The sequence below is a fragment of the Apus apus genome, chromosome Z, assembly GCF_020740795.1.
Source record: "Apus apus isolate bApuApu2 chromosome Z, bApuApu2.pri.cur, whole genome shotgun sequence".
Classification (NCBI taxonomy): Eukaryota; Metazoa; Chordata; class Aves; order Apodiformes; family Apodidae; genus Apus; species Apus apus.
In genome coordinates this window covers 8,695,676-8,722,070 of record NC_067312.1, presented here as the reverse complement: position 1 = coordinate 8,722,070, position 26,395 = coordinate 8,695,676, and the positions used below count along the sequence as shown (strand labels likewise).

Below are 26,395 nucleotides of genomic sequence, written 5' to 3'. Positions count from 1 at the left end.
CACTAGTGACCAGTGGTGGCATTTAGAAAAAGCGTGGAAGAAAGAGGATGAACAGAGAGCAAAGCTTCACTCTGTTCATTCCCCAGCCTCTGGTAATGTGTGACTTGATAACAGTGGAAAAGAAAGCTGTTTTTTCTGAAGTAATTTTAGAAATGACTCATGTCTTTGCTGTCTCCAGAACTGGAGTTCATCTGTATTGCTGCCCTCTGTGATTTTATGCTCTCTCCCATCACAAAATAACCCTCTAATGCTGTTGTTTAAGCACATGGGACATGTTTCTCAGCATTAAAGCGACTTCAAAAGTCATGGCAAGGAACAGGCTATTCCATAATGTTTAGTTTAGTATTGAAACATCAGCTAAATTAGTGTTCATACACATACATACTAAAAAAAATAAAATCCTTGACATCACTGCACTCATTCAAATGCTGAAACTTCCCTTGCAACTATTGGTAAAGAGACCAAAGTAACGGTTCTCTGCCACTGACCTGCTGTATAATCATGCAAAAGTTGTGTAAACTTGCCTTGGTTTCTCCACTGATAAAATGGGACACAGGATATCTACTTCCCCATGCAGGAGTGCCTGCAAATCTACATGTGAAAACTGCTGTTCTAGAGTTGAGTACTATTATATTTTGAAGCCTAATGCAGATTGGTGGCAAGGTGCTGGCTTTCCCTTTGACTGTTAATTACCCTTTTTTATTATACCCTCCATAAGACATTTTCACAATTCAATTAGTGATATCCTGTTCTTTGTAATTACTGATGGAGTGACTAGACAATCTTTTCTATTATAGCACAATGCTGATTCCCCTTTTAGGAGTACATTTTTTTCCAGGCATCATTTGAGTTTATTCTCCAGGGGAAGCATTGAGGAGGTGATTTCAATAAATATGCCAAAAAAGTAAACATGGAAGGAGGAATCCATCCATTTTTAACAATGGATTGACTCCAGCATTGAGTGTGCTGACCCATATGTCATTTTCTATTCTATGTGTTTTTACCTGGGGACAGCAGAGGATAGAACTGACCAGTCACAGAAAGATGGCCAAGATCTGTGTCGTTCGGATCTGTTTAGTCCTGCTAATCAAAGAAGAATTTATTTGAGATGAATGCGGTTGAAAAGGCTTGGGAAAGTCCCAGTCTGGCCTTTGCTGACTTTCCTCCATGTTTCTCCAAAGCTGACCAGAGCTGCATGAAGAAACCAACCTCAAAACACTGAGTGCCATATGGCTGGTTATACGTGTGCCATAGTCAGTCTAGCTTGCAGAGAACAGCCTGGTATTTGTATTAGACACCTTCTAAGTCAGGCATGGACTATGTTTTTTTGGTATATCCCTTTGTCAGACTCAGTAAACTAAACACGGACTGTAGTTTAAATACAGACATGATAACAGGCAGAGTAGCCTAGGCGAAGATTTATCTCCATCTTCTGTACCCAAACACCTCTGGGCAGATGAATTGCAGCTTTGTTTCTTCCTGTTGACTATACGTACGGCCCAAGGTGTTCAGTTCAGCTGCACATATCAACACAGTCAGGTGATATAATTCCCAATTCCTTTCTTGGCCCCCAGTGTATATTTTTGGTCTTTGGTTCCCAACCATTTAAAATAAAAGAGTGAATTCTTTTTTTCCTTTGTCTTTCACCTATGCTAGAAGGGAAATGGGGCTCTATCTAAAAGATACGGCTTTGTCAATGGTAGTACAAACAATTGTGCTGATCCAAAGACAATCTCCATTTTGCACTCAGTAGATCTAGGCAATCACTTGTGACATTATTTATGGCTTATGCAACTTTGGTTCCTTCCTATGGATGTCTCTAAGCTGTTCAGAGTTAACTCCACAATGGCAGGTGATCCTCCTGGTTTGCAAACTGGGTAACCTGAGTGTTCAGCTTCTTTTGTATTCAGAGGGCTTATAGTTTACAGTGGAAGATGAGTTTTGGTAGACTATACCTTGTCTAAATGCATGCTCCTTTTTGTAGTGTAATGTCATTAATGTATTAGATTCATGTCATAGATCCTCAGAAAGAAGAAAGTATTTTATTTTTCCTTAGGAGAAGAAGAAGATGATTGTAATCTGTTCATTAGTGCTGAAGGTGGATGGTCTGCAGCCTAAAGCCTGATGAGTTTCAGTGACATATTCACTTAAAACTGGACATACTCCCAACAAGACTAAATTAGGAGGTTCCAGAGCAAGGAGGTTAATTTTAACTTAGGGTTAAAAAGCTAATGCCGTAAAAATAAGGTAGTAATTAAGGTGCTAACCTTTGATTTTGGAAACTAGGTTCAGTTGCTTCTGCTACAGAAGGCATCCTGCAGTGAGCAGTTACTCAGTTCAGTTGTTCTCAGTGCTCTGGGGATACTAAAGATGCTCTGGAAACATAGAAACCTCCTTGAAATGGTGAAATGAGCTGGGTCCCTGTACCTCATGACCCAGAGAATGTGCATATTGCTGAAGGCTTCAGAGCCAGCCCATGGGGTAGATGAGGGTCTCCTCCAGAGTTGGAAGGAGTATCCCATACCTGAACATGGCCATGTAACCCAGCCAGCTGGCTTTGATTCCTTGGCTAGACAGCAGACCCCAGTCACGGCTCAACCTTGTCTGAACATCTCTACACTTGGCAACACTCCTGCCACCCTTCTTTGGTCACATTTCTCGTTCATGCCTTTGTCTTTCTGGTTGGAGTTGCTCAGATAAATATGTTTGAGGGGGAGCAGAGAGGGGTCCTTTCCAGCCCAGTGGCTGATGGTCAGAGCCCAGCTGAGTGCAGCAGCATTGAGAGGGTTGGAGGACAGGAACTCGGTCACCTTGAAAGAAGCTGACAACATAGATCAACCTCCTTCCTCCCAGGGTGACTCCAGGGAAATTTACAAGAGGAGGGCAAGTCCTGCAAGGGTCACCAGTCTTCCTTATAAAACCTCTGGGGCATTCCCAATAAAAGTCACTCCAATCCTTCCCCAGCTCGCTCTGAAGACAAATGTCCCATCCACTCTCTTTTCACTTTGAAAGAGGCCCAATGTATGGTCCCAGTTAATAAAGCTGTAGAAAGTGAGGCAGTGACCCCACCAGAGGCAAATCAATAGCAGCAGGGCCCCTGGGTATTGTGTACTTTAAAATATGCCATTTGAAATGCAGATTTCCTCTGCCTGGGTTGGGGCCACAGAGCACTAATCAGAAAGGCGGCAGTCTTATTATCTCAGACTGATCCAAGGGGACGAAGAGGAGCTTTTCCCTTCCTCAGCTGAAAGAACTTATTTCCTTTCGCTTCCCTTACTTCCTTGGCATGATTTTTACCTCAGCATTTAGAGATTTTTCCCATCCAATTTTATAGTCATTCCTTCTTTCCTCCAGCCTAGCCTTTACTATTGATAAAATGTTTATCCTCTTCAGAGACTAGGAGATGTTACGAAACTGGTTCATGCCCATGGACAGCACTTCAAGAGCTATGAGCCTGAAGTCCTCATTCCAGGCCTTGAGAACTGAAGGTGCAGCTGTCAAGGCACTGGTAGGGCTATCCAAAACAGGGGGAGGGGTGATAGTGGTGACTGGTCAGCAGAGAGAGTTGGCAGGATTTATCTCACACGCCTTTTTGCTAGCTCAAGTTGGGGTGGCTAAACTTTGGCCAGCTCTGCCATCAGTGGATGGATAGGTACTTCCACAGGCTTATCCATCCTATCCTAGCATGGGAGATTATGATACAAAAGAGCAAAGAGTGAAGATTTGCATCACAGCTGTACCAAAGCAAGATCCTGCTGATGCACAGCTCCCTCTCCAGATCTTGCTCCAGGACAGACGTACACTTGATACTCCTGACCACCAGCTCAGGAACACCAGTAGAACGTTAACCATACTGCAAAAACAAGGTCCTTACTGCCAGTTTTCCTCCGAAAGTGGATTCCTGTGTGGTCAATGTTGCTCTAGTGGCATGGGGTGAGGACGCTGGGAATGGGATGACCTCCTCTGGCATGAGGTGGGTGGGATTCTGTGAAGGTCGTGTAACTGCACTCAAGGAAAGAAAATATTGTCCTTCTCTTACAGGAGGAACACATGTATTGAGAGATGAAGTGACTTTCTCAAGGCCAAAAACTCCTTTGGAAATAGGACGAGGATGCTACAACCTGCCTGACCAGCCCCCAAAAGAAATACATGTGAAACTGAAGAAGGGGAAGATGCGAGAAAAGGATCATTTCTGATGCACCTTTTGAAATAGCATGATCATTGCCCTTGGAGAATGCTTACTCCGAATGATCTGGTGACCTTCTTATTTTTTTCAATGTTATTTTCTATCCTTGTCTCTGAACAACACGATGTTTTGTTTGACTTTTCATATTATTCATTCAGTAATAACAACAAAAGTAATAACAGCATCTCACACTTCCCACCTCTAACGATTTATACAAACACTTAGCTAATTAATCCTCATGGTATCCCTCTGATAGAAGGAGATAAGTAAAGTGATCAATCAAGCAGTAAGAGAGCTCATATTTGGTAAAATCACAGTATTGACAAATTCCTGTCTGTTTTACCTAACTGACCATTGGGACATAAACCTAAAAATATCTTCCAAGCCTTCAAACAAACTGAAAAAAAAAAAAAAAAAATAGAATGATCCTTCAGACATTTTTTATGTCTTCTTGGAAATTGAGGTTTCTGCTTAATTAAGAGTTTTAAAAAACTAAAAATGTGCAACACATGGATTCATCCCTTAGTGTCTTTCCAAAGCCTCATATACAACAGCTTGAATTTCTAACTTCCTGAGAAGTGTGAAAAGAAAAACAAAACCTAAAAACAATTGCATAGCACCGACATCTGAGTGTTCATTGTTTCTGAATTACCAGGGAGCTGATGATCAGAAATATATTATTAGCATTGCTATGAACTATTATGGATTCAAAATAACTTCCTCTTCTGGAAGAGATCAGAACAAAGGATTTCCATAACCTAAAGTATTTACTAAATATACTGTCTCATTTTGATCATTTAAATATCTATATTCTGTTATTTTTCCCTGATTTAATAGGGCTACCTGATTAATTTTTTTAAAGTATCTTTCCAAAATAATTTCATAATATGAATTGAATAAATACTGGAAGAAGTGATTCTTCCCTTCAGCACTATCTCAGATCATTTAGCAAAGACATTTTCATTGCCACAGGAGGTGGGTCAGGGAGGCAGAGGGGGGCACCTAGGTTTTTGTGGTCAGCATGGTAGACACTGCTGCCTTAACTTCTGAAGGTAGCTACTTATGATGATGACTGGGAGCTTTGCTGTGCTGGATGTTCCTGGATTTCTTGCAGTTTCTGTCTGCAGTTCAGGAGCTGCAGCCATTTGTACTTTTTCAGAGTGAAGGGAGCTGGGATTTACTGACAGGAAAGGACATGCTCCAGGCAGAGGAGCAAATGTTACCACTGTCTATGTTGCCCCTGTCCCCATCTGTCAGTTTTTACTCACCAGCTCTATGCCTGTCCCCTGCTGCAGGACGCAATCAGTGCCATGGCTGGAATTTGGCCAGGAGACCATGGCTAACACTCCCACCCCATTTTTTATGCAAACCTGATTTAAGGCTTTGATCTTTTTTTTTTTTTTTTTAATTAAATAATTTATACAGAATCTGTCACTTTCCAAGGCTCCTTCCTTTGTTCTTTCTTGCCTTTTCTGCATATTCCCATCTTCCCAACCTTTTTTTAATCTGTGCATGTTTCCTTTTCTGCATGGTGGGGCAGCAGCAAAATGCAACAGTAGCTATCTACTTGTCACTTTCTTCATAGAAAGAAGACCTGCAGGAACTTTTGTCACTTTTGCTTATTTGGGCTTGGACTATACTAACACCACTGATAGTCTGGTTTGATTTTTACTGCTCATGATCTTGGACTTGGCCACCCCATCTGTTACAAGGGACTGAGAAGGTATGCTGTGATGCTCTGAGCTGGAGCATGTGCCTGCAGGTTCATTCTGGACTGGCAGCAAATAAAAGGTGGTGCCACCTAGCATCAGTCTCCTTCTCTACAGGCTGAGTCCAGACCTATGCTGCAAGCTGGTCTTAACTGAGACTGCAGAAACACCTATCAATCCCCAGATGATGTAGATGCACAGTAACTTGACAAGAAAAAGGGCTGGTGCCCTGTACAATTTTGAACTAAAATAAAGAATTGTCCCATAAAAGGGGAACCTAAATGAACGTGGCATATTGCTGAAAGGAAAAAAAACACACCAAAACCCAACCTAAAACAATAAAAAAAAACCCTGAAACAAATTAGAGTAGGTGTTCTGGGAGATTTAGGGAGCTGTGAAACCTGACTGGCCTGGAGCTGCATACAAAAGAGGTGAGGTGGGTCTGATGTGACTTTCTGTGTCACTGAAACAGCACACAGATTTAGTGCCCAGCTTCATCTCGTATGCTTGCAGGTGGCACTTGAGGAAGGCAGGCAAAAACCACACATGGGGGAGAGCCCCCTTTGCATCCTGATTTTTATAAGTCTGGATCTGAGGCCATATGGCTGCTGAACCCAAGGACTAGTTGCTTAGCCGATGTTGCTGCTACCAAGGTTAAAGTTGCTTAAGCTGAGGTTGAGTGTCTTGGCAGTGAGCAGTGCTGGGGAGTGAACTGTGACGGTGACCATTTGCTAAGGTGCAAAGGAGGTAACTTAAAGCGGAGCTGAGGCCAAAAGCAGTTCTGCTGGTAACACTAATGGCTATCAGTCAAACATTGATGGACTGAGACCCCTGCTGCCTCTCCTCTGCCGTGCTGCTGGGTTTGAAAATCCATGGCTCCCAGTAATCTCTCAAAGAACTGCAAACTTGTGGGTTTCTGCTACACTTGGCCACCTTGCTGCATGGAGACCTCTTTGTAGGCTGGAGTCTAGTCCTGGTGATGTGCACGACACCTGTCTGTTGGAGTTCAGCAAGAAACTGCTGCCTAGGGGACTTGGCAATGTCCTCCTATGGGTCATTAGAAATTATTGATTAGCCATCCCTCATGGTGTTGCTTGCAAACTTATATATGGAGATATCAGCTAAGCTGCAGAGGGATAATTGGAGGACAGGCAACAAGCAGAAATCAGCGAGCCTAGTGTTTCATGTTAGTCCTGGCCTTCCTGCCATCATACCCCTGTGTGAAAACCCATGGAGAAAGAGTACAAGAGAGAGCTGTGAGAAGGAAAAATAAATAAGTTTGATCATCAGCTCTTTTTTTGTACATGAAGAAACAAGACTATAGAGTCAAACAATTCTCCCAAGGTCACATAAGTTGCTGGTGGCAGTGACATCAGCTGTCACTGCTGTCCTGCTCTTGCGTTTTGACTGGTTCACCTTCCCTCCTTTTGACTTGCCTTAGCACTTCAACTTCAGTTCGGCCTGAATAAAACTGCCCCCCCTTTCCCTCTCACCTTATCGATCCCTCCATCTCCTGCTGGCATTTACGAGGTGACAATCACCCTGATATCTAAGAGCCAGCAGTCCAAGGTGGATTAATGGGGACCCAGAGAACAGTCACACAGCCTTGGCTCTCCCTTCCTTCCCTTTTGTGTGAGACTGTGAGATGAAGCAGATAGGGAGAGACACAGATATGGAGGCTGATTGAGAGACAGCATCTGAGCATGCTTTGGGTGTTCAGGCGCCACACAGAAATGTGATCCCATCATTTAGACAGCTCTGATGTCCCGAGGGTAATTGATGTCACCAGATTGTCATATCCAGTGGGTCAAGATCTAAAACTTATTCTTTCCCCCTTAATAGCATATTTAACTGGGGGGGGGGAGTAAAAATAAAAAAAAGGGGATGAGTCCAATTCTGCTTTCACAGAAATCAATAGGAAAAATATTAATTGATTTCAAGTGGAGTGGGATCAGACCCAGGAATTGTTTTCAGTCTTCCTTCAGCAATAAAACCTCACTCAAACTCCTATCCTGGTAATGTCCCACATTATCTGGTGAGAAATACATAAAGGAAATTTCTGTGGTGTATAGGTGCAGAATGCATCCTCTTTTCTGTCAGTATAAACCCGCTATGGCAATTAGAATAATTACTCAATATTAAAAATGATGCGAGAACAGTTTTTGAACTAGAGCATCAAGAAAGGGTTGGAACTAGATGATCTTTAAGGTCCCTTCCAACCACCACTATTCTATAATTCTATGATTCTATGACAGTGGTGTCTTTACCACCTTTCTAGCTGCCTGATCAATGCCTGTAGTGTTATATTAGAGCCACATCTCCTGCTTGACAACCTCTGCAGATGTTTGTTCTGAGATGCTCATGAGTTGCCTCCTGTTAATTCTTCTAGCACATGAGGGCACAGATGCTGTATCCCCCTGCCAGGCTGCTGGCCACTGGCTTTGGATCAGCTGTAATTTACTGTCTCTTTTCTGCTTCCTACAGCCGTTCCCAGCCAGGAAGACAGTTAAACACAAACAGGCTGTGGAGGGGACAGCTCTTCTACCATGTGAGGAGGGAAGTATGGGACAAAGGAAAAGGCAAAGGTTGTATTTGACTGTGAATAAAAATTAAGAGGCAAAAATGGAAGGAAAACAAGGATTGTCCTGGTGGGGAAAGGATTAAAAAGGTTCAGATTAGAACTAGGAATCACAGCTGGGAGGAGAGAGCGAGAACTTCTGTGGAGCTCTTTAGCACATCCTCATGATTCTACGTGGTTCATGCAAGGTGGAGAACTGGGTTGTTCCAAGTGTTCAGAAAGCAGAGAATACTCAGTGGAGGACAGAAATTTCAAGGCCATTAAATTAATAAAAGAACATATCGATGTTACGGGAAATCCATGGTGCCTATGCATGAGAAGGAAATAGGTGGGGAAGAAAGAAGAGGCTTGTGATCAGTGTGCTGGAGGGAGTATGGGTACAATGGTATGTGACTCCTGAGTTGGCCCAGTATTACTTAAGACACAGCATTTGGTCTCTATCATTCAGGAAGATGTGACTCTGTAATGGGAGATTAATGGCACTTCCCTCCTGTAAAACAAATCTAGCCCAAAGTACAAGAGGGTCACATGTTACAATCAAATACATGAAGCACCTAGGTGCACTGTCACTGCCTGCAAATACGCTCCAGAGAAGGCATCCTAAGTCACCTGGCAGTATTGTGTCTCCCTGTTGCAGGTATCAGCTTTAGTTTCCTCTGAAATATCTGAAAGAGATTTAGTTGCCTGAACCTGATCTTGTCTTGCAGGTCCTTGTTAACTGTAGCCTACAAAAAGACAGTAATCCAGGGACATCCGATTCAGGGCTCTGCCAAGAGCCCAGCTCCCTGTACACTTACATTTTGTCAGGGTCCCAGGATCCAGGTTTGGTGTGTAAGTTTGATACCTGAAATTAGTGCAACACTAAATAGCTGATGCGTTTTCCCAGTGTGCTTAAATTATACTGTTTTGGAGAGCCGGGACTGTATGTGTGTACATGTCTGCTTGTCCATCTTAGTATTATCTAGTATGCTTTCACAAACTGAAAACCACTTCTGTCAACAGCTGCCATTTTACCCTGTTGTCACTCCAAAGGTACCAACAATGATGCATGTTGCAGCAGGGGCCTGGCCAAATGGATCAGAGAGCAGTCTCCCCAATTTAGCTCAGCCTGTGTGGCCTGGTAGCTGAGGAGGGCCAGGAAGGTATTTGTGCCCTCACAAACCTTCTTTTGTACCAGATGGTGCTGACATGGGGCAGTGAACTAGGATAAGGTGAATTCAGTTTTATTCCATCCAAATCCTCAAGGGCTAGTTGTGTTTGGATTTGACAGCAATGGCTTAGACCTCATAGAAAGTGTCTTGCATGGGTGCACACATGATCATGGTTTGGTTACTGCTAGAAGCAGGTATGGCACCTCTGAGGTTTGCCTGAGAGTTGTCCTCACTTATCCCCCTATCACTTATCCTTGGCATGGCTCAGTTTGCTCCCTTGTGTAACTGATTTAACAGACAAATCACTGGTTTGTTCTTTGCTTTGTAATTTGTTCCTCTGCTCATGCGCATTTTTGTGTCACCCCAGGTGCTATCCCCGTTCGCGTGGACATGCACACAGACAGTGTCTATACTTACTGCCTGTGCATAGGCGCCATAAGCTCCAAACTGGATGGCCATGGGGTTGAACATGCCCATCTGTCCTGCCATTTGCTGCATGCGTCTCATTGTACGCTCCTTGTCTGTATCTGCAAACTTCACCACCAGGCTAGAAGAGGCTCCCTGCAGGACAGGAAAGAAAAGGAAACACACAGGGGAATTAGCTGATACACACTGGCTTGTGAAATCCATACATTTCACCCACATTTGGTAGCATGGGAACCAGCTGGCATTGACTTTTTCCATCCAGCTCTTCTGGCTTTCTGAATTGGAGTTTTTGCAGGAGGCTGAGAGCATCAGGAAGGAAGGAAAGGGCCCTGGAGGATGAATGACTTACGCCAGCAGCCTGGGAACTAGTTTCCTCCAAAATTCAAACTTTCAGGCTGTTATTAATGTTTTCTCTGCAAAAACTGTTGCCTTATTCTTTCAACATATAGAAAGCCTTCTGGCCCTGCTGGGTGTCCTCACCAAAGGGCAAAATCTGGACTTGGTGATGCAAAATGAAGAAGCTTTTAGTGGGTGAATGTGGTAGGATTTGTGAACTGGTTTATTTTGATGGAATGTGTTAGCTCTGTGCATGCCAGACCCCCTGAGCTGGATCAGTCTTCCATAGTGCTGTGTCTTGTAATCCCCATGCCCAGTGAGAAAACCCTGACCAGCCTTGGAGACAAGATTCAGTATGCTGAGCAGGGTGTACACCTCATAATGAAGCAGCATCTCTTCGGCACTGTTAAACTAGGGGAACAGAATTAGTACCCGATGCACCTGAATTTCCTCTCCATGAGCAGCAGAAATAAGCTATCACAAAAGATCCAGATTTAATGTTACATTTTTCTGGGAAAGCTTTACAAAGTTTGGGTTATGACTGCAGTCAACACTGGTGCAGAACTACAAATGATCATCAGAGCTGGCTGCAGAAGTCTGTGAAAAATGCAGAGCTTTTGGGAATTAAAGAAATCCCTCTCCTCCACAAAATGAGATGAAAGGTCGGTATCTGCAACTCTTAAATTTCTGATAGGAGGCAGAGATGGAAAGAAGTAGATCTGTTTAGGAAGGAAGACACTGATATTTTTTTGGCTGTCTCCATGGACATCCTAAACTCATTGGTTGGCTGATTCCCCACAGCACAGTCTCCCTGGGGGAAGACAGGTGCAGGGGAAGCAAGCTCCAGCAGCAGCCCCAACCATAGGCAGACAGTTGCCTTGAGAGCTGAGCTGCCTCACAGCCTGAGGAGATGGGCAGGTGAACTGTCAGGAGACAGACAAAGAGCAGCTGAAATCATCGTTCTCCTGTGGTACGCTTCCCTTTTGACACACTGGTATTCACTGATGGAAATATAGTCAGTGGGGAAATTGCCAGCTGAGCCTCTGGCCACTGCAGTAATCGAGGAGCAGCTCCATGCCAGAGAAGCTGGGCTGTTGCTGGGCCCTTGTTTTACTTGCAGAGGAAGGATTGCCTGGAATTGCACAGGGGGAGTGTTATTAACTGGCTTACACACACCCCTATGTACCTGTAACCAGAGAAAATGAGTCTTAGTGAAAGCAGAGTTGTTCTGCTACAAATTGGGAATAGCAGAGTAAACCACAACTATAGATGTACACATACATAAGTCCAAATTATGCATATTCAGTAGGCTCCCCTGGTCCTCAGTTATGAATAAAGACTTGAGGAATTAACTTGCTAAAAAACCCCCCACAAACAACAAAACAATCTAAAGCTGCACAATGAGCAATGTTCCCCTGGATTAGCAGCCTGTTCTGGAAGGAAGTGATTTTCATTGGCAAAGAATCTTTCTTTCTGACCTGTTAGTCTCTTTTTAATAAATCTATAACCCACTCAAACAATGAAGTGAGGAGCATGGGGCTGAAAGAAGTGCTTCAGGAAAACAAAGGGATGGAGACATGAATGCTCTATTCAAGGATGGAGAGCAGTCTTCAGAAGTTATTGGAAGAGTGAAACAGAAAGGGAGGGGGGTGGGAGAAAAAAAAATCTAGCCAAAATTCCCCTGCATTTTTGCTCAAGGCTGGGTGACTTTTCATTTTTTTAAAATCACATGATGTAGTTATTGATCCTTTCCCAAATCACACTCCTAATTGCAGCTCATCGACAAATGAATATTTTAATGCATACATTTCCTGCTAATTATCACCTGGACCAGTCCTTAATTAGATTTCAACACTCATTTAATTAACCCTGATCCAAGAGACTATTTGGTAACTTGAATCTAATGATTTAAACCTATTTGCAGTTGTATTGGAGGGAGGCACTGATCCACGGCAGATTGGGCTGTTGTGATTTGCAGAGCAGGGGCTGCAGCATGATGGGTACAATGCAGCATAGAGGATTTTGCAGCTGTTTAAGGTGAAAGAGTATTCATCTCTGCAAATAGGTTTTGAAGATGTGACCTCCTCTAGTTAGCAGGACAGAGAAGTCTAAATAAGTTGGTGTCTTCTTCCTTCCCCTTTACTTTCTATCTCTTTTTGCCCTGGAAGTCCTAGGGCCGAAGAACTGCCTCAGGAAATTGCTGATGCCTCACACTGTTGAAAATCAAGCTATTATTGTAGATGGCATAATGAAAAAAGGGGTAACCTCTGCCTGAAGTTTTTGTCCCTGGAGTGTTGTTCAATCCTGATGTGAGTCATAGTGACTGTACAGCAGCCATTTGACCCAATGGAATCTAGTATTGCCTCTTACAAGATGATGTTTCTGGGTTGCTTGTCACAGCAGTACTTTGGGCCTCTTTGAACAACACTATCATATACACAGGTCAGAAAAAGCCATTGGCAAATAGAAACAAGTTAGAGTACACAGAAAGTACAAAGAAAGAAGGCAAAAATTAGATTTTTTAAAGAGCACTCTGCAGTGATTGTGCATGTAAGCAGTTAAAGATATGTATCTAGTAGAGATTCTGCATTGCTCTTGAATGTGAAGATTGACCTTGGGATTGATGCTTTTTGTATGTAGTTCCTCATGTGCAGCCCTTTCATGTGGCCCAAAGGAAATCAGGCAGCAAACTCTACCAGATCACCCAGTGCAGCATTTTTAGCAGAGGAGCTGAACAGTGCTGTTCATCTACAGCAGAAGATGACTACTTTCTACTCCAGTGACTCCTACTAATCCACTGGATAACATTAGAAATGCCCTAGAATGGGCCAGGTTTTCTGTGGGGTAAAAACTGCAGAGCCCTTCATCTGAGCTATTTATTGCTTCCGCAAGCCATTAAACCATGGTGTAAATCAGCCTTTGTCTGCTGACAAAGGCAATAGGTCCTGTCTGCTTGGTCATTTATTAGTAATACATAATGTCCCTCTTGCTCTCTCCAGTTATTGGGCTGGACCTTATATTTCCCCAACCCCCAAGAGAGTTACAGTGGTTAAATCAATAATGGTTTAAATGTACTTTGAGGTGTGTGTTAATTCTGCATTTTATTGAGGGAAGGACTTGTTTATTTCTCTACCTTGCAGATCTCCTATCATGAAAGTGAGCATTCCTGCTGGTGCCTCTGCAATAGGGTACTTGGAACTGGCATTTATCTCCTTTCCCATCAAATCAACCTCCTTTTTCAAGTGCACTGATATCCACTAATGAAAATAAAAATATAAAGTCTACATATTATTCTGCTTTGCCTATTCTCTCTTGGGCCAGCAAGTTACTCAATATGACTATCTTGCTTCCCGTCCTCCTTCCATGCACAGTAATGAATTGCTCCCCTTAGTCAGCAGAGTCAGATGCTCTTTCTAGACTGGCAGGGTGAGGGAAAAGATGGAGGAAAAATCACTCTGCACCTCACTCACTTTGTAATCCCTAACCAGAGTCCTCTGTGGGAAAAACTAATTTCCCAGCCTGTCTTGACGTGTGAAATAAAGTCATACTTGAAAATGGGAGCTTGACAGGTTGCTTGTGAAATTTCATATTCAACTAAAAATAAAATAGCCATTCATTGATATTTCATTTAGAGGCAAAGGAAAACAAATCTTTTGCTGGTTGCTGGGACTGTTTCGCATTAGTTATGGTCTTCCAAATGGAGTGTATACGCAAATTAAGCAAAAACTTTTCAAGAGACCAAATAATATTTCACAGCATCAGGGAAAGCTGCCTCTCCCTAAACCAACATTAACAGGAAAAGTTTTGTGAAGATGTTTCCTTGCAGAATATTTGCCTGAACTTTCTTTTCCTGTCAACTCTCTCAGTCTCCTCTGACCCAGAAGGTTACCAGTTCTTACAGGTGGTTATACATATTTTTCTTAAAAAACGGATGAGCTTGGACCTAATTTGCCAAAGCCATTAAATTAAGTTTCACTTTTTGCTTCATGTATGTACCATAGGAAGTAAGCATACACTTAAGTACTTTGTTGCAAAGGTGTCTCTCTCATGCAGGTGGACTTTTATATCTTAGTTCAAATGGAACTGGTTAGAAGTTTTCGGCCAAAAATATTTTTAGAAAAGGCTTGTTATATTGAAGTTCTAGTGACTAAAGCTCTTTTTTATGAGAGATCTAAATGTGCAGATCCTAGTGTTTCCAAAATGTCAGCCATGCACACCAGTCAAGATGTTTAAATGAATACGTGCTATTGGATACTTTTCATTTGTGTGATCAGGCTACCTCCTTAAGGGTCACCATGTGAATGGGGTTGCTTGTTTTTGAAATCTTGCCTGAGCAATCCCTTTTGACTTGCAAAGCAGAGCTGGTAGGATGCAGATCTTCAACAAGTTTTCAGGGCAGTATTTCCGCCTCAGGATCCTCGACTTCAGGGCCTGAAAGCCAAAGGAGGATTTCTTTGCTTTGGGCTCTGTCAGATCAGGCTATTTGGTATGATGCCTCCTAAGTTCGACAACAAAATGAGAGGTTTTCTGGAAATGCCTGTGTAGATCTACTGAAAATAGGGCTGCTGCATTAATCGGTGGGAGTTTGACTCTAACCTGGGATTTTAGACAAGCAAGAAAGAAACTACTGTCCAATTAAAACTGTAGAGCAGAGGGAATTTTAGCTAGGTGGAAATGTAATTACCCAAGCTGGAAGATGGCCAGAAGACCAGGACTAACATCCCTCTCCTCTGGTGAAATATGCTATGTATTCAGGGCTTCAATTTCATGTCTCATCTGAAAGATGAGCTGGATGGCAGTGACTAGGAATGATTTCCACTGTGAAGTCCTGAGGGCTGGTTTAGACACACTTGAGATGGAAGTGACAGAGGGAGCAGGGAAAGGAGACATTCATCCAGGGCTGGAGTGACAGACCCTTTGATAATGCTGCTCCCTCGGTAGAGGGGATTCTTCATACAATGTCTAAGCAGAGAGAGTTGCTGCAGGTACTTCCCTTCACAGGTCTCTGACCCTGTAATTTATTTGGAGTTGAAGCTTGATTTAGGTTTTACTTGCCCGTACAACATTTAGCAGGTGTCTCTCTGAGCTAAAGTTATTGCTTTCCGCAGGGCAACAGAATCATTGACTCCTGGTGGCACTGTACCCAATTCTAATTAAAAAGAACTCGATATATAACCCAGGTATTAGTATGCCCTTCAAATCAAAGCCTGATATCCAAACAACCTAAACTTCAAAGCAGAGTTCTTCAAGCAGCTCTGCAATTTTTAGCTCAGTCTATGGATGATAAAAGTCCTCTCAGAATCATTCGTCTTCCTTAATGCATTATGAAGTGGAAAGTGTTGTTATACTAGTAGACTGGAAATTCTTATCTGCTATTTAGGAATATGTAAGCAATATATAATTCTTTTCTGTCTACTTGAAGAAAAATGTAAAATCCAAAATTGAAAGAAAATGTTATGGGTTTCCTTTCCCCACTGAGAGGAACATAGTTTGGAAGATAAGGCATGTTTAGTTCTGTATTTAGTAAAAATTTTCCCTGAAAATATTCTTACAGCAACAAATGATGACATATTTTTTTTTACAATTATTATTACCATTAATAAAATCTTTGTTAGCTGCAGCATAGGGCCCCATAAAAGCTAGTATCTTAAATGATCTCTTCTCACTAAACAGGCAAGGTTGAAAATAAGGGAAGTGCAATTATTTCAGAGCCATAAAATAAATTGTCTACTGTCACAGCAAGGCAGAATCACAACCAAGTATGGAGCTCCTGAACCTTTGGGACACTGATCACATGATCTCCAGTCTTTCTTGGCAGTTCAGGATGAGGATATGAACAGCCTAAGACGACTTGGAGAGAAACAGATGTTGAGGAAGGGCTGGCAAGCTGGGTAGATATATTTCAGCCATCTATGTGACATAAAAGAACATTTCAGCAGCAGTGAGTCACAAAAGCGCTGCACATGACTGGATATCCCAGATCACAGTCATGGTGTACGACTCTAGGCTACAATGGTGTAACGCATGTTACTTGATTGGGATTGTAAGGAGTGTTTGCATTTTTGCAACATATTTAAATTAAAGATCTTCAAGATGTGTGCAACCACGCGGTCATAAACTGATAAATAATTCTGCTTGCAGGGAGGTATCACCCATGCTTTAGTGTTGTGAAACAGGTGGTCAACTGAAAATATGAGCCAATGTAAACTCAGTAAAGCTCTGCTGGTTTCAGTGGAACAAAAAGTTAGTTCATGCTAAAGAATCTGCTCTTACTGCGTTTCACTCCAGAAAGACTGAAATCTGTCTTCTTACTGCTACGTGAGACGTACCATCCACTACTCCTGTGAGTATCACACAGACCCTTGGGATGGGAAGTCAAGCATATTGCCCTACCTGATTTCACTTGTCAGGGCACCTCTGAGGCAAAAGTCATTGGTACCTAGTAGGATGCTTTGCATTTGTGTGGACTTCAATTGATGATCTTATCTGAAAGTTATTGTTTTACCCTTTATCTTACCCCTATATCTTTACCCTTTAAAAAATAATTTTGATTTATGCAAAATCTATTTGGATAATAATTACAGAATGGCTTAATGCTGGCTGTATTCTGGATCTATAATTACTAAAAACTTTATTTTTTTCCTTACAAGAATGTGTGCTGTCAATCTAGACCACAAAACTGGGAAGAAGTGGATTAAAGGGAAACTAGGAGAAGCATCTAGTTATTTAATACTGATCCAGAGCCCATTTAAATCAAAGGGAAGATCCCAGTGACGTAAATGATGTTTGGAGCAAAAGAAAGAGGAAGACAAGAGGAGGAGAGAAAGAAACAACCCCAAAAACAAACAGAGAGGTAAAGACATTCATTACTCTCTGTGGTGGGAAGTGCACATTCTATTAGAGGAAGATGGAGATGCCTGGTAGAGCTCCCTCCAGTAGGTTGGGAACACCACTCTGGTAGAAAGGATGTTATGCCTCCTGGGCTGGAGGCTTGTCAATGTCTCTGACATCCCATAAAAGTCAGTGTTAATGAATTATTTCAGTCTCTGCAAGTCTTAATCTCATCCAGATGAGACAAGTGTTCAGGGCAGCTAGGGTTGCTGGGGCTACCGCTGTCAACAGGACTAGGACAATGCTTGGCAGTGACATGGGTCTACTCCTGCCTTCCCCCAGCCACCTCCATGGCTGTTGATTTAGTTCCCAACACCCCCTGAACCCTTAAAGAAATCCATAACTTTTGTCTAGAGTGAGGCTGTGAGTCTCATGAGCAATTATCCCTTTCATTTGGAGGCAATAAATGTTGTGGTCTGGAGAAAGAGAGGAAGCCCAGGAAAGACAGAGAGTGAATCCCACAGGTCTCTTTGTTGTCTTGCCAGATGCCTGTGTAGCTACAGAGGTGTGACTAGGAAACGAAAGGCCATCTTTGGTGCCAGAATGTTTCATACCCACTGTCAGGCAGCTGGGTTGCCTGGGTTTCTATTCAGGTACCCACAAATACGTGATTTATTAGTTCATTTATGGAACAAGTGGAAGGCAGGGAACATAGTCCTATGGTATTATTTTTAATAGAAAAAATAAAGGAAATTATTGTAACATTGGCAAACTGTTGTCCCAAAGGCTGTAGAATCAACTGTCTTGGTGACAGCAGTGGGGTGGGATGGTCCTTGGACCTTAATCTTCTTTGACCCAGAACATCCTGCTCAAAGTAAAGTGAGGCTGAACTATCAAGAGCTATTTGATTTTGATGGAAGAAACAACTGCAAAGTAACATCTATGTATTACACATCCATTGCTTTTTTTTATCCCAAATGATGACATATAATTTCATAAATGGTGTAGCATATATTGAGAAAAATAAATCATTATCAGAAGGAGGGTCAGCCTGCTGCTGGTGCGTTCTGAATGGATTCCTAATGTATTATTATTTTTTTAATAGAAAGGACCGGAATGCTGTGTCTTGCCCTGAGTTAAAGGCCAGTGTCTGTGTTACAGAGGCACTGCATGGTCTTTAGACTCCAGAAGATTGACAATGAAGAGAAAAAAAATGGATCTGAGTTGGCATCTGAATTCTCTTATATCAGCTTCTTTAGCATTAACAGTGTAAAATGATGACTCAGGCTTCTGCATTAACTGGATAGATAGACTTGTGTTGATACCCCACTCTGCCCTGCACTTTGTGGTGTTGGGTAAGTAACTTCAGGGCAAATTCAACTGTGAGACATGAAGGGCACTCAGATGTGGGACTTCCATCAACTTTCATTTGGAATTACTGTTGAAAATTCCCCCCTCTGTGTTTCTGTGTTCATATAAAACTAAAGTCTAATGACTTTCCCATTTCCTGTTCACCCTGACAGCCTGAGGCAGTCAGCAACTCCCTAGCTCTTTTCTGACTGCCACAACGTGGCTTTTATTAAGTGAGGACCTGAGTCCGTGTTAAAATCTAAAGAGAAATTTTGTTGGCTAACTGATGTTCTGAATCATGGTCTGCTTAGATGTTTCCTGTATTATGGGTTTGTCTAAGGTTCATGTTACCAGAATATTTTGTAGACACCCTTGGTAAGTGAGGTGGTGGACAAATGGCTTGAAGTTTGATCTGCTTAATTGTAAGTTTTCTAGATAAGTAAATATTAAGATTTAACTGCTCAGGTAGGTATCCACTTGTTATTACTTCTCTGCTGGGAACAAGAGCAATAACTAATGTGGGTCTGGTGACAAACTGGCTAAATATACTGAAGACCAGCTAATTTCCAGTGACACTGTACTGTTTTTCTTTTGCTTATCTCTTGTGACTTCTCCCTTAGGGGTACATTTGAATGACCTAATTGCAGCCATTTTGGTTATCTATCATAAACCATCAGATGTCTCTTTGAGGGCCTAGTGTCTCTCAGCAGCTCTAAGCGAAGTGTAGATTATAAGATTACAGATGACCCTAAAGTTTTATTCTTTGACCAACACTTTGTAATTCAGCTGTGTCAAACCTGGCCTTTAGTTGGTAAACTGCTGAGTGTGGGAACTTTCTCGAAGGAGGTTTATACGATGCTTAGCATACAGCACTTCCATGTATGAACAACAATAACCACATTTCCAGAAGTTGTAGTCTGAGAGGAAGGCTGCTGGAGTTTCTAAGAGGGGGAAGAGCATTTCTTGTTAAGGTGACACCTGCAAACACGAAGCTGTGGCTCCACACACACAGATCACAGATTTGGTTTACTTCATGAAGATGTGTCTTGCTGGAAGCAGAATGAGCTACAGGTTTTGAACTGCAGTCAAACTCCTCCAACTTTTTTGAAATGACAATCTCTCCTTCCAAGCACTGAAGGCTGCCATGAGCCTGAAGGGAGAAGGGGAGTGCGCAGCTGGATGTGTGTGCGTATTTGTGAAGAAGGGAGGAGAGATGAGGAAAGTTTCTCCTATGAAAGAAATGATCCAATTTGAAGCAAGTCCCTCATGGGAAGCTCTGTGACAGAGGCTGCTCTGTTCCTGTTAATTTTCACAGTGCAGCTGTCAGCGGGTCTGTAAATAGTACTCCGCGAAGCCAACACTTCCTATCCACACATCAACCATTCAATTAACAGAAGAACAGAAGAAGGAAATAAAGTGCACCACAGCCTTCTATCACGGCTTTGATGTTTCCCAGCAATTTATGAAAGTGTACACAAATCTAATTACAAGCCCCACTGCTTCCCATTTACATGGAGCTCCTCAAGTTCAGAGTTGTTTATATCAAAATAATTGTTAAAAATACCTCAGCTGATCTACAGCATTGTGGCCCCCCACTCACCAGAGCCGCCGTGCTGCTCCTCCCAGGGAGATTCTGCCTACTCAGCACTTTGGTGCCAGCGTGTGAGCACAGTAACAGCCGCTTCCCTGCCACTCAGCGAGGTGCCTGGGCTACAACTTCATCATGCCCACAAAGGCCTATTTTCCTTCTTCCCTCCACCTGCTCAGAGCTCCTTCTGCAGGCGCTCTATGCTTTCTCTTCCATCCCTAATTCACCTAAATGTTCCTCTGCTGTGTTGACAGGGGGTGATAACAGCTGCTCGGCTAGTTTCTGTAATGGGGCTGTGTCTGAAGGCAACTTCACAGTGCTTTGCAAAGTCGTAACTGCACAGTAGGAGTGCAGAGCAATAATAATAGCAGTCACAGATGCAAGAGTTGGTTACTTTGACAGGGTGCTGGAGCATCCAACACCAGAAAGATGAGAACCTGTGCCCTGTTTGCCATTAGTTTGAGAGAGGGTCACTGCACATGAGGTACTGGGAATGACACTTGTTTCTTGGGGCACTTTTTGGAAATCGCATATTTAAATCACTCTCACTTGGTAAGCTATACAGTGAAAAAATAATCCAGCTTGATTAATAACAAAAATCTCTTATGGTATGAGAGGGTAGATTCTTGCCATTGTGTAAGTCAAGAAGGTAATGTCTTCACCTGACTGCTAATGGTGTTAGGCTGAGAATTTTGGTGCTATGGGTAGTCTTCCAAAAACCATGGTGGGTGGAGGCTGAAAGCCGACCTGCTCAAAGTATGGTGTCATTCATGTTTTCTTAATTAATGCATAAAAATTACATACAAAGATTAGAGATGTAGTCAGTCTGTTGCCTGAGAACACTGCAATAATGACATAGTTTGATATAAGTGGTTCTTGAACAGAGATTTGAAGTTGTTTTGTAATTTTGTAATTGTGTTGATCAGAGCTGCACAAAAATAGTTTGAAATGGAAGTTCCCATGTTAACAAAGCCCTGGGTTGCAGTATGCTGGTTTTTTTTTTTGTTTTTTGTTTTTTTTTTTTTAAGTTCAACTAAGTTAAATCTTTCTCTGAAAAGTAGACATCTGTTGAGTGCTTGTATCCAAGTCTCATGTTTTCTTTTCATAAGGCCAAGGATTCCATCCAAAAAAGTAAGTTTCATGGAAGATGTTTAGTCAGGCATAGATAGACTTGGGATGCTAATGTCTGGATGCAGAAGAAATGCTGTGGTTTGACCAAGCTGATTCAGACTTCCTTAGTAAAAAAAAAAAGGAGGACTTGGCCTGTGTGGTGGAGAAAGCCACCTTAGAGGGTTCTGGAAGCCACAATGGCCTTGGATTTAATTAATTAAAAAACTAATATCGAATGAATACAGTGCTGACAATTAGTGCATGAGGCAATTCACAATGCACCTAATGGATCAGGAGTCAGAGGACTCAGATGTGGGATGTCTGCTTTCTGAATCCCAAATTGCTTTAACTTGGCACCAAACACCCAGAACAGGATTCAGCTTCCCTTGCCTTGGACATGAGGTTTTGTGTACAATCCTTGCACACTCAATGGGAGGCAAATGCCTCCATGGCTCAGTCAGGCAATCTTACACTATGTGTCTGAGCTATGTGGGAGGAATCACCATAAGACAGGAGGCCAAGGGAACAGCTTTAATATCTGAATTGTGGGTGATTAATGTTAGCTAGTATAGAGTAATCCCAGATCTTCAGCTCCAGCAAGATTACTCGTGACAGTGACAAGGGCTGCAGAAGGGACTTCAGGGTGGCAAGGGTGTATCACTGGTGAACAAAGGCAGTGATAGACTCTGAGACATCTGCAGGAAGCATTTTTAGCTTTTGTTTTTAAGCAGTATGGGTAGTTTTCCTTTCTGATTTGCACTTGAGGTAAAGAACCACTATCTTGGAACTGGCAGACCATAGGTATGCAACACCTAAAATTATCTAAAAAACCCACACTTCTATTTGGGTTTTGGTTTGACAGGGTTCAAAATCTATTTCTGTAAAATAAAATTCCTCCAATGTATCTTTTTCTCTCTATTGATTACAATTGAAACTTAGATGACAAACAGATGACAAACTCAGACATATTTCCTTAGCTGCTGGATGTCTCAAACTAGGTCAGAGTCCCGCCTCAGCTATTCAGTCTTATGTCATTATGGAGATCTGGAATATATAATTAGTGGAAGGGACAGGCATGGCCAGAAGATGATTTAGCCCATTCTAGCACAAATGAATAAAGGGAAGCATGCACAAATCTGCAGAAATTACTCTTTCCCCTTTCTGCAGGAATTCTTTCAGATGTTTAGAACAGATTTTAGACTGCTAAAGCTAAAGAAAATGAATCACGCTCTTCACTTCTCACCTCTGTAAAATATGCAGATAACAGTACAGTTCCATCCCTTCCAGGAATTAATTCATAACAAAGGAAATTCTGAGGTGCCACTGGGGGTGAGATGGTGAAAAAGGTGCAACAGTAGTACAGTTTTTAACCTCGTATACTTTCTGGGTTGGATAAAGGCTGTTGTGTTTTAGGTATGTGTGATGAAGTGTGGAGGAGAGTTTATTCTGTGTGGGTGGATGGACAAGGCAGTATCTTAGATGTGTTAGATGCATTGTACAGAACAACTCTTCAAAATTTGGCTCTTGCTCAGATAAGAAGACAAAAAGAGAAGGAGAAAATCAAGCTGAAGATGATGCCTAGGTAGGAGCATGACTGACAGGTAGGATGATAATGTTGCCCACAGTGAGTAAGAATGGAATTGGAAGAGAGAATAGACAGGGTTTGGGAGAAAAAGTTAAAGAGCTCTGTTTTATACATACTAAGCTTGATTTGACAGCTAGACATCCACTTGCAGATGCTGGAAAGACAGGGCAAGATTTAGGTTGGACAAGAGTCACTCCTGCAGTAGAGAAGTTAGATCTGCAATCTGTCACTACAGAAATAGTAGCTGAATTTGTGTTGCTGGATAAGGCTGCTAGGGACAATGTTTTGACGAGGAAGGAGGAAACACCTGTTTATGCCCCCATGAATGGGAAAGAGAGACTGGAGGAAACAGAGTAACCAAAGCTAAAAATACAGGGCATGTAATTGTTATAAATACAGTATGAATACATGCAAAAGCATATGAAAATTATGATCTCATAAAGGAGGAGATGGAGGTCAAGTGAAATGCTATCGTAAAGCTGATGAGTTGATAGGCAATATGATTTTAAAAGCCTTCTTGGCAGGCAGATACTGAAGGAACTTTGGGCCTGCTCAAAAGTAAGGGTTTTTGGGAAAGATATTTCTAAAAGCAATTGATTGTGTGAAAAATGGAAAGCTGTAGACCTGTTTGGTGGACCCTTAGCAGAAACAGGTGCCTTGCATAGAGAAGCTGGCTTGTGACGGATGGTGGTCAGGCACCTGTCCAAGGAAAGGTTAAAAAAAAAGAAAAGAAAAAAAAACTTTCATAAAAGAAAGTTGCCTTTTGAAACTATTAGGCAACATATGTTGTGTGAACAGGAAGTCACAGTAGAGCAATAATCCTGACAGCTGTGGAGAAACAGGAGTCTGCTGCAGGAATGAACAGCTCGAGACCTGACAAGAATGATGATGGATGCCCCATTGGTAGTACACGAGGACAAGACAAGAGACATTTAAATTGGCTGAACCACAGGAACAACTTTGAGTTGGCATCAGAACCGAACAAATGAGGCCAGTCCTAATGGTGAGAGGAATGGGAGGGGGGACTGAAGGAAGATGGAAGCAATGCACCCCTCCTTTCCAAGGACGAGGGCTACATTGCCATCTCACCACGAGGTGGCTGCATTTCTCTGTGAACATCCAAGACCTGAAACAAGCTGCACACTTTGAAGCACCATGAAAATGAGGGTAGGGAAAGATAATTTTCAGGATTTGGCCCATCTCATTCAAAGTGCCTTAAGCATTTTCAGGCCCTGTGGGGAAAATAGTGTGTACTTCACATCTTCATCAAGTGGTGGTCACTTGACAGGTCCTCACTAGCCATGGTAACCACCTGTGTGCCTGCTTGTAGCTCATGCGAGACACAAGGCAATGCCACATACCTTATAATTAAGAGGATGAAATTAATAATTTTCTACTTGCTTTTCCTGTAAACTAGGCGTAGGTACATGGACTGCTGCTCATTTTCAGCCAATTCATGGAAACTTGTCAAGCCATGGAAACTTAATTGTGAGGCTGGGATGTGCATCTAGCAATGATTAAATTGTGACGCTTTTTCAGATGCTCAGGATCTAGTTATTCGAAAACGTTTCTACAACATGTATTTAAGTCAAAAAAGTCAACAGGAAAAATGGTCCCATAAAAATCTGACTTATGAAATGGCCAAATTCTTCACTGTTTTGCACATGCTAAACTCAATTGTAGTCAGTAGGATGGAACAGAAATTTGCCCCCAAGTGGTAGAAAGGTAAGTATTTTTTTCTTATCTAAAATGTTCTGAAAGTAGGAAGGATAAGTGACAGGGGAGGATAAGGATATTTTTTAATATATTAGATCTAGGGAAAATTTTCTACTTCCCTTGGGCTTTACCTGTTTTCTCCTGTCTTCCTCACACCTCTGTCACATGAGTTCATAATAATTTGGGGACAGGGACCGAATTTTTATTACACATTAGGAACCACACCCTATGGAACAACAAATCCTAATGACCACTTTGGGTCAAAATTCAAAATAAAGTCATTAAAAGTACCTATTTGACCTGTCTCAGAAATAATACCCCTGGTATTTCATTATGTGACGTCAACCACTGTTTTTGTTGGAAGAATACTTCCAGGAAAAGACTCCTAAAAGTATTGTAATACTTCAAAAAATTGAGACCCTCATCTTTAAGGAGATTTTTTTAGTAGTGTCACTGGTAAACACGTACCATTTTTAAACTGATTTGTCTAAGACAGGGTTCTAAAAAAATTAGATCTTGATGATTTGCTACTTTTAGAAACCTTTTCCCCTGTAAAATTTTTCATTTTTGTCCCTGCAAAGGCCTAGAGACAATCTGCCAGCTCCACTTCCAACTTATTTGGATAAATTCATGAATTTACATTACAATCTCTTACGGAAAGGGAGATTTTACACTCCTAAATATTTTTAATTGACCTCTCTTGTATCCTTTCCAAGTTGTTGGCATACTCCTTAGCCTTTCATGATTTACACTGTGAATAATTAGTAATAAAAATAATATACTATTATAATAAACCAAAACATGTTGGACCAGATCGTCTTTTCTTGCTGACAGTGGAACACCTTACATTCCTCTGGGTCTGTGTGATGGTGTACAAATATAATTTTGCATAGAAAATACATTTCCACTTCCACTTTCCTGAACTATCAGGCTCAAACCTCCACATTGCTAGATTCTAATCCAAATGAAATGATCCCTCAAATATTTCCTGGAAGATACAGTAGTTGTTCTGACTGTTTTTCAAAAGTCGGATGTAGGGGACCGCATTTATGCCTAGGCAGGCACATTTGTAGTAGCAGTAAGAGGCTCCCATCACTGTGTGATCTGTGTCTAGCTTCTAGTGCCATTATTTGAACATGCTGCTCTCTGTTGAATGCTGGCAGAAAGTTCTTTATCCTTCACCTAGAGGCTGGGACTCTTTGCAGAGAGAAAACCAAGAAACTCTTAGACACAATTTTTTACTTGACTTATCCCTCTGAAACTTGAAAGGTCAGACTCTTGGTGAGTTTGACCCAATGTTTTTGGCATCACTGAACCATATGTCTTTTTTTCAGGTCATCAGAACTGCTGGTAGCAGAACACAGTATGCTTTGGGGTTCTGCCCCTGTGTGAAATGGCAGTGGCATTCTGGCCTTTCCACTGATGAGTGGAAAGGCCCTGCATGCCTGAGATGTTATTCATCCTTCCTGGAAGAGGAGTTGCAGAGAAAAATCATCCCTCCTCCCCAGTCAGGCTGCAGGGCAGCAAAGGCTGGACCAATGGTCACTGGCCTGTGTTACGGAGCTACTCACCGGCATTGTCTGGCTGCCATGCAAGGCATTGATGGCTGCTTGGGCTTCCGCATGTGAAGAGTATTTCACAAATGCACACCCTGGAAGTGGAAAAAGCAGAATGTAAGAAAGGTTGAATGAAAGTCCGTCTAGCTGAGTATCCTGTCCTCAGAACTGGCCAATAAAAATGCTTGTGAAGAAAGCATAAAAAGCAAACGTGTTCCTGGTTACCCCTTTCCAAAGTCCAGTCAGCAGCAGCACAAGGACCACTTAAGGCAA

At 42.1% G+C, this 26,395-nt stretch overlaps 1 protein-coding gene across 10 annotated transcripts in view; it reads right to left on the bottom strand.

Annotated features, from left to right (window-relative positions):
• Positions 1 to 26,395, bottom strand: part of CELF4 (CUGBP Elav-like family member 4) — a 733,798-nt gene that overhangs the window by 78,435 nt on the left and 628,968 nt on the right. For all 10 annotated transcript variants that reach the window (XR_007891849.1, XM_051643093.1, XM_051643095.1 and 7 more), the window contains exons 5-6: positions 26,138 to 26,217; positions 10,042 to 10,185 (exon numbers count right to left, since the gene is read on the bottom strand). Coding sequence is in view for 9 of the 10 variants with exons in the window: in XM_051643093.1 (XP_051499053.1) it covers positions 10,042 to 10,185; positions 26,138 to 26,217 (224 nt within the window). In the remaining variant the exon portion in view is untranslated. The remainder of the gene's footprint in view (positions 1 to 10,041; positions 10,186 to 26,137; positions 26,218 to 26,395) is intronic.